The following is an 18,059-nucleotide window of genomic DNA, read 5'->3' on the forward strand; positions in this document are numbered from 1 at the left end:
GAGGGGTGAGAGGACAGGTTAGCAATTTTTAGCATTGAATCTCTAGCCATTCTGCTTAGATGACCAACAAGAGAGTTAATTTTATCATGGGTTCTTGTCTTTTACAAAATGGACCAAGACCACCAACTCACTCCATAAAGCCCAAATAACCTCCTAGTTCTAACAATATTATGCTTGAAAACATAGCATGAACTGATATTTTTAGAAAACAGAAGGCTCCACCACCTGAATAGTCTACCTCCAGCACATAAAGACCTATTCTACTTTGTTAATACAATTGTTGTTCACTCTTATCTCCTTGCTAACTTTTATTTTACTAATCAGTAAACTAAGTTACTCAATTATGATTTAAGACAAAGGCAACTAGTATGTAAAACTTATCCCACAAGATAAAACAATCTTTAGCTAGCATCTGAATCTATTAAACCTAACACTACTAACAAGTTTAGATTATGAGGTGAGAATTTTTGTTAAATTTTCTTAATTTTAACTTCTTTCTCATTTTCTAGTGTGTTGGGGAACAGAAACTAGAAATTGAGACACTTGGGGAAGGAAGAATTAATGGCCATAAAGTCCCAAAAATCAAGTAATCAGAGCAAAAATAGCAAGGAATTAAAGTCACAAAGGGAAATCCTTTTATATATTTTAAGAAATGCCTTTATTGTTGATTTTCCTAAAGAGTAGATTAATTTCTAGGAACATACTCATATCTTGACTGGTATTATATGTTGATTAATAAACTATAAACCAACCTTATCAGTTTTTAAGCCAAATTACTTTACTTTAGCTAAAGACTCACTAATAATATTGCTCCTATCAAACTGCTTATTTGACAAACTGTTGTCTTCTCAGAGTATCCACTGATGATACTAACTGGGTATGCTTATAAACTATATTTTTAGAAATGGATTTGCCCAGGGTCACTAAACTAGTAAGTATCTGAGATCATATTTGAACTTAGGTGCTGAACATTCTAAAATCTAACTGCCCCACCATATATATGCTGTTTCTGCAGAAACTGCCCTATTTGAGTTTAGGTGAAATATTATTGGAGAGTTTGTTTTTCTGTTTCTAGCTGACTAATTCACCAATATTAAATGAGATTTGTTGGGGGAGGAGGGAGTTGGTTGTTATTGTAAATGAGGTTTCTTTTCTCCCCTTTTTTTTATTGCTAATAAATGAGAATGTAATATTTTATGGGTTAAATTGGAATCTTACAACCTTGCTGAACTTGTTTGTCTCATTCACACATCTTGCTAATTCCAATTTTTTTTACATGTTCAAATATGTATTTTTTCTAAATTTTTAAATTTTATCTTGCATACACTGGAATTATGTATCAAGGTTCCTTTATTCTCATACTTTTATCCTGATATTACTGATAATCTTTTATTTAATTTAACTGTCAAATTGTTTGAAACATCAAAATTGAGAATTGCATTTGTTCTCAATCTTTTTCCTCAAAATAAAACTGCAAGGTAAATACTAAGAATTATTATTCCCATTTTGTAGATGTTCTTCTGAAATAATGGGGTAGAGAAGTGATTAATTTATTTTCCCAGGATCACAGATAACTGTAAAAACTGAAAGCTGCACCCAATCTCCTAGCACCACATCATGCTGCCTCTCTCAATATGAAATTTAAAAAAAAAAATGTTAGTGAATCATACTTCCCTAAAGTTTAATGGAAAAAAAAAAAATCTATTTCAAGTTTATCATACTTAGAAGTTTTGCCTTCAGGGTAGCAAGCTCCTTTCTCCCTCTCCTTTTCTGAATTGTTTCTCATCTCGTTTTTCTGACTTTTTTTTTCCTCTTCTTCCTCTTTTTCTTAAAAACAAAACAAAACAAAACAAAACTATTTATTATAAAAGATGGTTCTCTGGAAGGGGAAAGGGAACAATCAGAAAGGAAGGTAATAGGAGTATCAACGTGGATTTAAAAGGGGAAGCTACATAGCAGAGAAGCAAAGCTTGGGTTCAAATCCTGCCTAACACTTGCCAGCTGTGGTAACCCTGTGAAAGTCACATTAACTCCCTTCAGCTTCATATTCACCGATCCCCACAACTGAGCCACTGCCACATTCATCAGTTCCACTATTAGTATATCTAGTGGCTGTCTATTCCCTTCTCTCCTTATAATTATCCTATCTATACTAAACCCTTAGCACACAGTTTCCAATCCATCTTCCAATGACCTGCCCATACCACTCACTTGCATAAGAAGCAAGTAGCTCAGGGGCAATTAGTTGGTATAGTGGATAGAGCACCAGCCCTCTAGTCAGGAGAACCCGAGTTCAAATCTGGCCTCAGAAACTTAACACTTCTTGGCTGTGTGACCCTGGGCAAGTCGCTTAAACTCCAACTGCCTCAGCGAAAAGAAAAAAAAAGTATTTTTCCCATTTCCTACAAATATTTAAGGCCCTTCACAATCTGGCTTCAGACTACCATTCCAGATTGATTATGCATTACTCCCCCTTCACAAATTCTATACTGAAGGCAAGTTGTCCTACATTTTGTTCCTCATATTTGCCATCCTTCCACCTTGCCTTCAGCGGTACAGGCTATTACCCACATCTGGAATGTTTTTTCTCTTTATATCCTCCTCTTAGAATTCAGTCTAAATGCCACCTCTTTCAAAGACCTATTTCAAGAGGTCTTTCCTCATTTTGTCAGCCATAATTCTACATATAGTATGTAACCTATATATATGTATCTCTGAATATGTTACATCCTTCCAGTAGAATGTAAGTTCCTTCAGAGTAGGGACTGCCTTTCAATTTTGTATTTCCAGAGCCTAGTAGTACAGTGAATGACACTAATCTAGACATTCACTTCTTCACTGGATTTTGTGAGGTTAAAATGAGGTAAAGAATGTATTTTGTAGGTAGCTAGAATAAAAAGAGCTAGACAGTAGCTTATGAGAAGGAATGAAGAAATAAAAGAAAGCAAGAAGGGGGAGAATATCTAAGCAAACTGTGAAAAGGGTGTAATGGAATACTGTTGTGCTTTAAGAAAATTACAGAAATATGGGAAATGCTTACATGAACAAAGAAAACTGCTTACCTCATCTTATGAGAGATGAATTATAATTCATATAATTCATATGATATAATAAATATGTTTCCTGTTACATATGCTACCAGACATTTTAGTTTATATTTAACTATTTTTCTTTGTTACCAGGTAAGGTTTAACTGCGAAAGATGGAAAGGTAAGAAAGAAGCTAGTTGCGTGGGAAATGGCTATGTTGTGGTATAAAAATCAAAGCTATCAAAGACCATATTGTACTGAAAAATGAAGAAAAAGAGAATACATGACAACTGCCCAAGACATAAAAAGATATTAACATAACTTTTTTTTTTAAAGTAACAAATGTGTTTTACTGGAGGGAGGCAAAATAATGCATGTGGGGGAAAAAATCATCCAAATGTATTTACATATTTACAAGATCATATTATAAGATGTTTTTTAGATTTCTCTCTATAGAATATTCTGAGAAGAGGTATTGCTATACACCAAAAGGGGGACAATATATGAAAAAGTAATAGAAACAAAAAAGAAGACTCAGTTCCGTGGTATCTTCAAATCTGGCATACTACTAGCAATCCTGGTCAAATTCCAAAAAATTCAAGAGCAAAAAGATAGTTCATCCATTCAGGAAAAAAAAAAAATTGAAATTATCAAAGGAATACCATAAAAGAAATTAAATTAGGACTCAAGAACCATAAAAGGTCAAGAAAAGGGATATGGTCAAATCCTACAGCATCATAAAGAATATAGGTAAATATTTTATATACTATTTCAAAAACTTGAAAAAGAAAAACCATTTCAAGTAAGTGGCAAATAAAAGACTCAAAAAATTATGCAGGCTAAAAAATAAAATAAAATCAAGAATGGTTAGGACTAACAATAAAATTTCCATTCGACAATGGCAATCCATAGATAAAATCCAAAAAGTAAAGAAGGTTAAAGTGTAGTGAATGACCTTTTAGATACTATATGATCTATGCACTTTAAAAGAGTCTGTCCAGAACCTTCCCTCAGAACCTTCTTATTCTATTTAAAAGTAATTCTGATAAATAAACTTGTCAGAATTTGTTTTCCAATCCACAGATTATCAGAAATAGTGAATAAGAAATCAGAGACTGGTATACTAAAGTAACACAAATGATAGCTGACACCACCAAAGAAAGAAATGGAAAATTATGAAACCAGAAACACAAAATGACGAGTATGGCAATGTCTAGAACCATTCAGTCTAGTGACACATAGTTCTATATTCTTCAATAACCTCTGAAGGAGAAGTATATAATGCCTGATGTTCATAAGAGAAGAAAAAAAAAATGCTTACATTCTGTCCTATATATGCCATGTGACAAATAATCAGAAGTATCAACTAAGACAATATGATATGCTAACAACAATAAATAAAACAAAGTTACTATTTAAAAAACTTTAACCAAGTTTTACCTTTTTGATTGGCAAAAATCCGCCTTCTTTCTCATTCCTGCCTCAACCCCCAATGAAGAATATAAGAAAAATAAAACTTGCCACAAACATGGACAGCCAAACAAAACAAATTCTTCACTAGCTATGACCAAAAACACCAATACCGAAACACAGTGAATACATGAGTATATGCATGAACACATATATGTATGTATTCATAAATATTTACATTGATTTATTAGTCTCATTCTACACTCAGAAGTTTCAGATTATCAGAGAGTATATTTCATGTTTTATCATTAGTCCTGTGGAATCATCACTGGTCACTAAGATATTCAAATTTCCTAAATGCTTTCCAAATTGTTTACAAATTATTGTCATTATATATAATCTGTTCTGCTGATTCTCTTTACTTTACTCTGTAACAGTTCCTACGTCTTCCCCATGTTTCTCTGAAACCATCCTTTTCATCATTTCCTATAACACAATAGTACTCCATTATGTTTGTATCCCACAATATGTTCTCCTATTCCCCGATGATAGATTATCTTGTTTCCAACTCTTTGCCATCTCAAAAAGAACTATGCATATTTTTGTATGTGCCTAGAGTAATTTTGCTTAGAACTAATACTTTCCTTAATCTATCCTCTCTCAAATTCATCCTCCTTTCTTTTCTCCTTTCCTTCCTGATTTGCCTGAAGTACATTTCTGTAACCAACTGCATATCAGAAATACAGTCAATTTCTGCTCCTTTGGTCAGTTTTTGATCAATTGAGATGAGTGAAGTTCATATGTCAGTTGCTCCCCTGGTTCCTTCTTCCTTGACTTTATATCCTGATTATTTTATATATAACTATATAAAAATGACATATTAAAATGTCTATTTTATATATATATATATATATATATATATATATATATATATATATATATATATATATATATATATATATATAAGTAAATTCCCCTTATCATTCTTTCTCCTCCCTCATTCCTCCCAGTGCATTCCTCTTCCCCTTCCTTTTCATTTTTCAGGAGGGAAGTTTGAAATAATAAAGAAATAGAAAGGAGAATCTGGACTTGAAAAAGGAGCTATGAAGTCCTTCAAAATTCATAAATTCCTAATAAAAATAAATTATCTTTTCTTCTTCTATGCCAAAAGCTCTTATGTTTTTCTATTTATACTACAGGACAATGGACAAATAAGTTCCCCTTGCCAAGTTTCCTGTCCTAAGAAAATCAAAATCAAAATAAACTCATCCTTTAAGCATCCATGATCTCATATGCATGGACACTCCCTCTGATAGTTCATATAGTGAACAGGTAGAGAGTATAAGTTCCTTGACAGGAGAGACTATATTCTGCCTTTCTTTATATCCCCAGAACTTAACTAGCATAATGCCTGACTCACAGTAGGTACTTTATTTTAGTAAATAGCAGACTGACATGATTTGTCTTTTGTGATTCTTGTTCATGTCCATTCATCCTCCAAAGTGGAATTTGCAGCATGCTGGACGGCTTCCTAAAGATTTCAACTTTCCCTGGATAATAATGAATCACTCAGTCACCTATTATCTCTCTCTCACCATATGAGCAGCCCACCTATACTTTCAATATTTATTTACTTTATAGATTTGAAAGTGTTTCTTGCTGTTATTTTGATAAGATAATATAGCCAATTCATACTCACTGTTTATCTTTCTGTATCCCTGAGTCACTAATAGTTTTGATTCTTAAGAGATCGTGATTCACAACTATATAGCAACATCAGAACAATACTGGGGTTAAAAAAAAATGTGGCTAAGGACAGACTGAGATCACTGAAAGAGCTGTGCAACTTTCCAAATACAATTTCGTTCAATCTCTTCCTCCATTTCAATTCAGGGACAACTGCTGCTTGTCCAAGATCCACACATTAATGGACTAACTCATTAGACTGTTCATCCAAATGCATGTCAAAACAGAAAAAATGAGCATTTTCACCTATCTACTTGTTTTTTCCTATGTGATTATTAAGTTAATCTCTATTCAATGATCATGGATCATGGTCGTTGAGGAAGTTCTATTCTGAATTTTTGTTAAAACATTACACAAAACCAGGAGCATCTGGAATAGCTCATGATCTATAATGACAAACTAACTGCTACACTTGGACAATTCTCCATGGTAGCATCTTTGTTGAGACATATGGAATTCTTTGTGCTACTTATTAGTAAAAATGTTGATAACTTTTAAGAGGGTAAAGGGCCTTGAAATCATGCTATATGATATTGGTTGGAAGAGTAAGAGTGCTTGGCCTAGAGAAGAAAAGGCTTAGGGAAAGTATTAGAACTGTTCAAGAGAATTCAAATATCTTGAAGTATTTGAAGGACTGTCGTGGAGATGAGGATATTTGTTTTGCTTGACTTCCAAAGAAAAACCTCATATCAATTAATGCTACCTAAAATGGAATGAGAATGAAGTAAGGGTTTCATGTAAAGTTTGTATGACTATTTCTGGAACATATTATAGAAGGGGTATCCTTTTTTTAAGTACCAGTTGGATTAGATGGTCTCTGAAATTGCTTCCATATCTGAAACTCCATCAATCTGCAATTCTACATCTGTTTTGTGCTATACTTGACACAGATGATGTTTAAACAAAATTATTTCTGCAGCTATATTTATAATTGTTTGTCTTTTAAATACATTTACTGTAAAATAAAGACAATTAATAAAAACTAAATACATGAGAAATAAAATTTTATATGAATTCCTTGGCATTTATGCTTATAAATCTAGTTCTATTGAACTAACTTTGCATGATTCTGTATAATTATTACACTCACTGGAACAATACAGAGAAAATGAGTATGGTCTCTATGAAGGCTGATACACTTATAAAAATCTTTATTTATTATGGATATATTTTAGCACCACAGCATACCCAATTTATTTACCCATTTCCTAACCAACAGACCTGTAATCACTTCTAATTTTTTTTTTCTAATATGGTGATAAGCAGCTATTAAAAATTTTCCCTTTTGATGATATTTTTAGGATAGTTTTAGCACTGAAATCACTAGCACCCAAATTATATATTTAGTTTTGTGCTTCATGTACCATCATTCTTCTGTACCAGTTTGTGATTCCAATAACAATGTATCTAAGTGTCTGTTGCACTACAGCTCTAGCAACATTGAATTTTTTCATGTTTTAAAAACCATTTTCCCCATTCTAATGGAGAATAAGACATTATTTTGATTTGCATTTTTCTGTTTGTTAGAAAACACAGGGCTCTTTTCATATACATATCAATAATTTATAGTCAAAAAGTACTCATTTCCTTTGACTACCACCCCAAAAGGGAGTATGTGTTGTTAGTCTTATGTAAGCGCCTTATAACTAATCAAGGTCTGGATACCAGACCTTGATCTGATATAATTACAGTAAATGTTTTCTCCCAAACTGTCTTTTCTTTTAATTTTCACAATAATGCTTTTCAATACACAGTGTTTCAATTTTTATATAAAAAAATAATTTTGACTTCCTCAGCAAAAATGTTTCTCTTAGCCAACTGAGAAATTATTCTTTCTTCCTCCTTTTTAAAATATAAGATGATTGAAAGTCATTTTTGTGTGCTGAACAGTGAAATATAGCTTCAAGATATCTATTTTCTCAGAAGTTTATTGAACACTAATTACATTCTCTAGGGTTTGTAAGTGTAGAATTAGAATCTTAAATGATCTCAATATATTCATAAGATCCCTTATTGAAGAAATCTTAATGCTGTTCTACTTTACTCAATTTTTTAAATTGATAAAACAATACACATAATATGATATCTTTCAGTCATTCTATGACTGTGAAGATGTAGTTGGCAGTGGAGAAATATCTAGAGAAGCCTACCTATTTTATCCTGATATTTTCAGAAAGAATATCATTTTCATGAAGATTTTATAGATAACAGTGGAATAGTGAATGTGTTCTAACCGATATATAAGTTGCCTTGACTTGAGAGGCTTTTCTTAAGTCTTTGTAGAATTTATCAATGAAATTAACTTCATGGTGATGCTTATGTTTATCATAGGACTGAAAGGTAAAATGATCAAGTATCCCAAGAAATTATATGTCAGATCTCTGCCTACATGAGGAAACCAACTACATAAATTCTCTCATTCGTTTCTCTAAGTTTAACTTTTGAGGCATCCTTTTAGTTTCATTTATTCTGAGAATGTAGATACTAATATGGTTTAGTTTTTCTAATAATATATCAAAATCATTAGTTAATTGACCAGTATCTTACATTTGAAAATATAAACAATTAAAACTCTTTTTCTTGACAACCTTTTGAATCATTCCACTAGCATCAATCACTAAAGAAGAAAAATCTACACTGAAGATTATTAAGCATTTTTCTTTATGATATGTATTGACATAGCCAAATAATACATTACATAATACCTGACCTACTGATAGTTATCTTACTCCATATTTTTTGCTAGCCTCCTCAGATAGCAGATACAAAATCAATTAATAATGAAATAAAATGCACGGACCAAAATAAGCTTTCATTCTATCTCATTGTAACAGAAATTTATGTACAATATAATACACAACTATTATAAGCAATTTATATATATTCAGTCTGTGATAACCAGCTAAATATTTATTTCCGTTATATGGGTTTTAGGTTTTAAACTGTTAGAACTGTAATTATTTTAATGTTTTTATATATTATTTCTAATAGTACTCTTCACTCAAGACTAATGACAATCAGTTATTGCAACTTAAGAAAAATGAATAAGACATGCTTTCCTCTTACAAATAAATCAATATAGAATCCAACTTACTCTTTTACTGAGACAAATAACTGGCCACATACTGCAACCTAACGTACAGCAGCAACAAAGGCAGCCACAAAGTAGCCAACGGACATTAACTGGAAGGTTCTTCTTTAGACAACTGTTAACTCGGTTGATGCTGGCTTTAAATTCTTCAGGTGCTACCTAAAGAGATTTTAAAAGAAAAGTCACTAAATATAAAGCAGAAATTATTTCCTAGAATCATTAAAATTCAAATAACAAAAGTTTTTTGTAACAAGACCTTTAGTTAAATGGCTGACAAATATTATTTAAATTAATTCCAACACTCACTTTTCCAGTTAGTGATGAAGGGAATTCTGATTCAAATTTGTTGCTCAGTCCAAATCTATGAAAATAAAAACATAAGAGAATAAAGTTACTCCACGACATTATTATGCCATAAAGATATTAAATCCTTCTTAAATTAATAAAATCATAATATTTGCATAGTTAATATTTCACATATTGTTTTATGTTTTACAAAACGCTTTATATATGTTTATAGATGTGTATATATATATGCATATATATATATGTGTGTGTGTGTATATATATATATATATATAATATATATGTATATGGGCATAATAACAATTTTTATCCTCACAATAACACTATGATGTAGCTATTACAAATATTATTTTTTCCATTTAACAAGTGAGGAATCTGGGACTCAGAAAGGTTAAGTGATTTGCCCATGGTCACAGAGTTATTAAAAAGATATACATACAGATTAACAATGAAGCTTAAATATGATATAGAAATAGCTATCTCTTCTGAAGTCTTAACAGAAACAGGTTTAGGTTTTAAAAATACCAATGAGATTTTGATATTCTGGAAATGAGATCAAATCACCATTAGATAAACCTTTCCTCAGTTTCTTGAATTCTTACTAGTCAAGGAAAACTATGACTTTATCAAAGAATCCCTCCTATCAACTAGGATAGATTGTTATTTTCTTTTGCTGAACTGCCATCATATGTACAGATGGAAAATGCAAGAAAATAAATATATGTTATGAAATCAACTATCATATAATTATAATGACCAAAAAATTTGGCCCTGGGAGAATAGTAAATGCACTTTCTCTTGTCTTTGAAGGATTAGGCTCTGTACATGTATTGTTTGCTTTTGATTAACTTTTTAAAATTCTTTGCTACAAGGTAGAAAAGTTATGTTTGGCAACGAAAATGACATAAAGACAAAAGATGGCAATAAAACCTTCTATCGTTTGATATGTAGAAATATCTCTTTAAATGTTTATTAAACATTACTATCAAGTAAAACAAAACATATCAGTCAAAATTGGTTGTTGAAACAATAATTTTCAAAATATGGCAACCTAGTAACCATACTTAATATTTAATTTTATGTTTCCTGAAGCTCCATACCAATGGGCTTTTGTATTCTAAGTGAACATATATTGACAACATATAGTAAAAACCACTATATAAGTCTGTTAGTGACTTTAAAAATCAAAATAAGAAGTATTATGTAGCTTTAAAAACAAAGCTTATTATACAAGCTTGCATCTCCCTTTTAAAATATTTAAAAGCAATTTTACAAATGTATGTAATATACTTTAAAAAAATCTCCCAGGGAACATCGCATTTACCTGGCTAACTGCTTAAATGTTTAACATCAGTTACAATACTGATTTGTGAAATAGATATGATGTCTCTCACACAATGCACAGAGATGACATACAGAGAAGAACCCTATAGTAAACAACTGAGAGAAAAAAAAACAAACAAAACATTGTAAAAGATATTTAGAATTTATATAGCTCTAGTATTTCATTTATTTATTTATTTATTTGTTTGTTTTTTTTCCTGAGGCTGGGGTTAAGTGACTTGCCCAGAGTCACACAGCTAGGAAGTGTTAAGTGTCTGAGGCCAGATTTGAACTCGGGTCCTCCTGAATTCAAGGCTAGTGCTCTATCTACTGCACCACCTAGCTGCCCCTCTAGTATTCTATACTGAACAGGATACTAGCTCGAGACTCATCTTCTATAAGCTTGGGTAAACAACTTCATCTCTCTAGGCTTCAGCTTCCCCATTTATAATACAAGGGGATTAGATGATCTCTAAGATCCCTTTCAGTTCTATTATTCCAATATCCTTGTGTGTTCAAGGGCTCAACTTTTTAAGTATTCTAACTATTCATTTCTAATCAATTCCTCCTCAATGTAGTAGGTCAATATCAATATCCTGTTTGATATAAAGATACAGGATCAGTCTTCTTCAGAAGTACAGTAGAAAGCTATTTCCTTAGGGGAATTGATAAGCTCTTTGAAGGCAAGGTCTATGACTTACACTTCCTTATATTCTATGGAATACTCATCGTAGTGCCTGGGATAAAGCCACATTTCATAATCAATTCTTACTTTTAAAATATTGTAACAAAAACCACAACAAAACAGTCCAGGACCTGAAATTCTCATTCTATCTCCAGAACACCATCATGGACTATACCGTACCTTCGAGTATCCCTCTACAGAAAAGTAAGTTACCCTTGGAAGTTCAAAGTTGTCCTGACAAAGAATCAGCTATATGACAACTTACAATTGAAGGGGAATCACAGAAGGACAAGGAAGAACAGGGGGGAGGAAATCTGGCACTGGGACCCTGGGCAGAAAGAGAAGGGAAAGCACTAACATAGATGGGCAAGAATGTTGAAAGCTTTATTTACTTTACTATTTTGCCTGTTGCTGACCTTGGTCATATATAAAATCTGTGAGAGTGGTGAAAAAAAAAAATCAATAGTGGAGATGCATGTATTATGGCCTATGTACCAAATCTGGATGTTCCCTGCAAAAGGCACAGTCCTGAACAAGGAGAAAGCAAACTAAATTGAGAAACATTCATTGAACAATATAATAAACATTTAATCAGTCATAATAGCATACACTTTCACTTTATATTTATATGACAGATTTTTTTCCTTAAAAAATATGGATAATAAATTTTCACAAGTTAATATTGTTTATATTGACATTTTAGGTATATAGGAAGGTTATTCCTACCAAGGGTAAGAGTACGTCTCTATTAATACTAATAAAATTAATCACTGCTCATTCCTAGCAATAAATGATTTTTCTGTTAGGTTTGCTCATGAACAAAAACAAAGCTACCAGTCCAAGTTTTAACTTTTTTCCAGGATTTAAAGTAGGAATGACTTTATTTGAGAATTGAGAGACCATAATAGCAAAAGAAGTCCAAATACCATTGTAGTATATATACAAACATAAAGACAAAGTTAGCTTAGCAGAAAGAATCCTGGATTGGAATCAGGAAATCTAGGTTCAAATACTGATTCTAACACTTAGTAGCCATATGACATAGAAAAGTCACTTAAGTCTCAATGTTCCAGGTGAATTCAAAATAGTTTCTACAAGTATTAGTGTGAGTTAACTTTTCAGTGAAAATCACTAACAATACAAAGGTTATAGATCTGATTCCCAAATACATCTGTCAATCAAAAAACCTCTATTCAAGCAACTATTATGCGCCAAGCACAAAGGAATAAGCATAAAAAAAAAAAAAAAATCCCTGTCCCAGGGAGCTCACATTATTTCAATGGGAGTAATTTATGTTTGTTTAAATAAATGCAAAGTAATTGGGGGGCTAAAGAGAAGGATATTAGAGAGATGGGATTAGAAAAGAAAATATGTGATAACTCGAACTGAGTTTTGAAGGGAACTATAGATAAAAAAAAGTTGAAATAGCCAGATATGGAATACAGCCTATATAAAACAACAGAGAAATAAGATGGAATGTCATTTAGAATCAAGGCTGGACCACGGAACACATGAAGAAGAATAAGTTTAAAAAGGAAAGATGGATAATACATTGTAAAAAAGGCTTTGAATGGTAAATATGGAAGCTTATATTTTATCCTAGAGATAGTAAAAAGAGAGCTACTGGAGATTTTCAAGAAAGGATGCATTCTGGTCATACATATATTTTAAGAATATCACGTTAGGGGTAGCTAGATGGTGCAGTAGATAGAACATCAGCCTTGAAGTCAGAAGGATCTGAGTTCAAATTTGACTCACTTAACCTTTCCTAGCTGTGTGACCCTGGGCAAGTCACTTAACCCCAATTGCCTCAACAAAAAAAAAAGGAGGGGGGATTATCACTTTGGAATTTATGCCCTATCCAGAGTGAGGCTGCATTCTTAATTTAACCTATTTTGAAATGTATAGGAGGCAAGATAACTACATATAGTTTTGAGTTATCCAGTATGTATTCATACTAAAACATCTTAGTAAAATCATTTCAAACTGCTGGTAGTTGTTGGTAACATTTTATAGAGACAGAAAGATATTTAATTTCTTATCTCCAAGGATGAGGATTTAGAAATTACTTTGTACCTACAAATATTATGAAAATATTCTAAAATAAGCTAAAATTTTAGTAAAATTTAGCTATACTATTGAAATATTTTTTAAGTGATCTGGATTCATGGGGGAGGGGGGGTCCAGACTCATTTTAAGAATTACTTGAGGCACTAGAAGGTTACACAGACTTGTCCCTGATAATACTGCTGGTGTATATCCCAGACAAGTCTTGAATCCAGGTCTTCTTGACTCCAAAGCCTCCTTTATCAACTGAGCACTGCTCTCAAGGGTGTTATATATCAGATAAAAAAGTTACAATGATCTGATTGTAAGCTTCTAAAATGCTGGCTTTTTAAAAAAATTTGCAATCAAATTTTAACATTGAACATAAACTTGCTTAGTGACTCTTTACGTGTAAAATAATCTCAAAAAATCTCTAAAGCCCTACCAGAATTCTTTATCCCTTTCTTCTGACTTACTTTCTTTAATGTGAATACAGTGTCTATTTCCTTTTTTATATATATAATTCTATTTTTAAAAAATCTTTCAATGGATGGCTTTTTGAAAATAATATTTTTAGGATATATGCCCAACAATAGAATTATTTGGTTAAGGAGTATATTTATCTAGCTAGCTTTGACACCAGACTTCCCCCCCATTGCTCTCCAAAAAAGGCTTTATAGACAGATAAAATTCTATCAGCAATGAATAAATGCATCTATTTCTCTAAAACCCCAACAACATAGAATTTCCTTGCTTTTAATTGTTATTGCCAAGTTGATGAATTTGAGATGGTATCTCAAAGTGCAACTCTAATTTTTTTTTCATGTGACTATTAACAATGTATTTCCTCTTTTGAAAACTGTCTTGTATAATTTGACCTTTAATTAATTTTGAACTGAAAGTTTCCACAGTGACTGCTTAAAATTTCTAATATTATTTTATATGACATTTTTATCTGTCACACTTACCACAAATTTTCCCCAAAATATTGGGTATCTTATTTTTATATCCTTAGCAGTTACCATAATATTTGGCACATAGAAAATATTTAACAAGTGTATTTTGAATGAATGCTTTAACAGAGATTTAGAAAACAGACTGTTACAATTTCTAAACCATTTAAAAAACATCTCTTTCCACAATCTAAGAAGCTTCCATGGGCTTAATTAAAATCACTATGAAATTGACTTTCAGATCTGTAGACCCTGCTCCACTCTCTCCCACAAGTTCTAGTCCCAGACTACCAACTGCCTTTGATCGGTGACATTGGCCACCTTGCTGTTCTGGGTAAGATGCTCCATCTTTCACTGCCAAGTATTTTCTCTGTTTCCCCATATGTGCAACATTTCCCCTTCCTTATTTTGACTTACTGACTTTTCTTAAAGCTTCAACTAAAATCCAGTATTCTACAGAAAGCTTTTCCCCATCTTTCTGAATTCTAGTGTCTTCCCTCTCTTAATTAGGTCCTATTTATCTCATTTATAGACTATATATATTTGTTGTCTCCCCCACTATGAGCTCCTTAAGGGAAAAAACTGATGAGCTTCTTTTGTATTCCCAGCATTTATCGAAGTGCCTAGCATATAGCAGTCCTTTACTAAACTGTTTACTAATTTGCCTGTTAAGATATTTCAAACAGGGGTGTCCTGGAAGCACCTTCATATCCTATACAGACATTATCTTTCCCCAAAATCTTTCCTGATTCCAAATTTACTTATTTACATCAAGGGCATCACTTCTTTCCTAGGTCTTTGGTTCATTATCTTGAATTATCCTCTACTTTCTTTCCACTCAGAGCTACCATCCTACTTGTTCCTACCATTGCAACAGCCTAGCAAGTGATCTTTCTGCTTCCAATCTTTACCATCCTCATCTGTCCTATTCACAGTTACCAAAGTATATCTTCCTGATGGCAAAATCTGATCATAAAACTCTCCTACTCATTCAACTCTGGTAGTTTCCAGTTATCTCAAGGATCAATTGCTACTACATTTAGTTTTTTTACAAGTCCCATACGACCTGGCCTCAACCTCCCTTTTCAGCCTCATTGGATATTACTCCCCCTTCTGCATTCTGTAACTCAGCAAATCAGTCTTTTTCTCCCTGCTTCTTCATTTAGATACACCCTATCTCCTTTTTCTGAGTCTCTAAACTAAACATCTTTTCAAGCCATGGAATGTGCTTTCTTCTTACTTTTACTTAAACAAAGTCCCTTTTTCCTTTAAAATGTAGCTCAGGCACCACATCTTCAACATGAAACTTTTCCTAAACCTTATTGCTAAGCCATTCATCCCAAACTATTTTATATATGGTGTGTGTTTGCGCAAATATATACATATATATATATATATATATATATATATATATATATATATATATACACATGTACTTAAGTATACATCTGCTATTTTAAAGTGTAGATAGAAATCTTCTACCAATACAGGTAGAAATCTTCTACAATTTAGCAGATACTTTAATAATTTCTATATAGTTAAAAATAATCACTTGATGTAATAATATAAATGATAAATTGTTTTGATCCTAAATAGACTTTTCTATCCAATGACAGACATTGCTTACACTGGATTCAGTCTTTCTAGTCTAACTAGCTAAAGTTTCTACATCTTTTGAAGAGCTTTGAAGAATCCAGGGTTACCTTCACAACATCTTAAGTACCCAAAGACTTTAAAATACTGCATTTAATATCCAAAGAGACATAGGTTCAATTGATTCAACTCATAACTAGAAAAATTCCCATACCAGAATGGTAATATTTTTAATTATTTTCCTAGATTAACTATATTTAAAATAATTTTCTAAAAGTATTTATATTTTGCACTGTCATAAAGATTAAAACTTTTCATGAGAAATAGTTTTGATTTGAAAAATAAGGTATATGGCTTCACTTTTATATTGTCAGAAATCACCCCTTTAAAGAAATCAATTCCAATGAAAATTTACAAACACTGGGAAAAAACATTAGAAAAATACTGGATACATAGAAAGTCCTTCATTAGAATAAAGATGGACTGGTTTATAACTTTAAAGTAAGATCAAAAATAATAAATTAAAATCTTACTACCTTTGAGTTTGAGGTTGAGATAGATAGGTGTAAAGCAGAAAACACTAGACCTAGAATGTAGAAAAAAGCCAATTCAAATTGAGATTCAAAGACTCAACTTCTCTCAAACTTGTTTTCTAAATGGAAATAGAAATAGTACCTATCTCTTCCCAGAGTTGTTGTGAATAAAATATTTGTAAAGTCCTTGGGGGCGGCTAGGTGGGCAGTGGATAGAGCACCAGCCTTGAATTCAGGAGGACCCCAGTTCAAATGTGATCTCAGACACTTAACACTTCCTAGCTATGTGACCCTGGGCAAGTCACTTAACCCCAGCCTCAGGGGGGAAAAAAATTTTGTAAAGTCCTTAATCCTTAAAAGTGCTACATAAATATTATTATTAAGATTATTTATAAAATACAACCTAAGTCAAATACAAAGGTATTTTGTATTTGTACCTGCACCATCACTTAATCTATAAGAAGCATCATTTACCTCAAAGTTTACTATTTTGATTGATAGTTCACTAACAAATATTGTGTTCTCAAGAAAGGGCTTTTTCAGTCAGTCTGGCACACAGCTTTATTTCTTTTGTCCCACCTACTGACCCGGAAATTTTTAAAAATTAGAGGAGATAGGGGCAGGAGATTAGAAAAATAAAGTAACAAATGTGACTGATGCCACAATCCCCAAATTCCCCAGACGATTTCAGGTAGATCTTATCATCTGAGATTAAAATGAAATATATTGCTCTGTCCTAAAATTAATGCAATATTCTCCAGAGATCAATTGTGTATCAGCAAAAAAGTCCAAAATAAAGAATAAACAAAGAGCATTAAGTACATCAAGTATATACATGTGTGCAATAATTAAAAATAGTGCTTTGCAGAATGATTTCAGAAAGTCCCAGAGAGAGTTACATGAACTGATGCTGAGTGAAATGAGCAGGACCAGGAGATCATTATATACTTCAACAACAATACTATATGATGATCAATTCTGATGGACGTGGTCCTCTTCAACAATGAGAAGAACCAAATTAATTCCAATAGAGCAGCAGTGAATTGAACCAGCTACACCCAGCGAAAGAACTCTGGGAGATGACTATGAACCACTATATAGAATTCCCAATCCGGATCCTCGCTTACTCTATTCACTCTAACATGAGAAACAGTTCTAATAAGCTTAGTTATCTGATTTCTTAGGAATCTGAAGGAGGGGAAAGCCTTCTAAAATAAGGAACATTGATAGTAACAAGAAATGCAAGTTAATTTGGGGTAGAGCAAGGAAACTATTCCCTAAAAAGAAACAAGAATTCAAAAAGCATAGCATATAAACAGTGCACTTCACATATTTTGACAGCCC

The 18,059-nt window shown here is 32.2% G+C and overlaps 1 protein-coding gene across 1 annotated transcript in view; it reads right to left on the bottom strand.

Annotated features, from left to right (window-relative positions):
- Positions 1–18,059, bottom strand: part of CHIC2 (cysteine rich hydrophobic domain 2) — a 36,638-nt gene that overhangs the window by 10,722 nt on the left and 7,857 nt on the right. The window contains exons 2-3 of the mRNA XM_074275520.1: positions 9,583–9,637; positions 9,280–9,435 (exon numbers count right to left, since the gene is read on the bottom strand). Of these exons, the coding sequence (XP_074131621.1) occupies positions 9,280–9,435; positions 9,583–9,637 (211 nt within the window). The remainder of the gene's footprint in view (positions 1–9,279; positions 9,436–9,582; positions 9,638–18,059) is intronic.

Source organism: Sminthopsis crassicaudata, chromosome 6 (genome assembly GCF_048593235.1).
Source record: "Sminthopsis crassicaudata isolate SCR6 chromosome 6, ASM4859323v1, whole genome shotgun sequence".
Classification (NCBI taxonomy): Eukaryota; Metazoa; Chordata; class Mammalia; order Dasyuromorphia; family Dasyuridae; genus Sminthopsis; species Sminthopsis crassicaudata.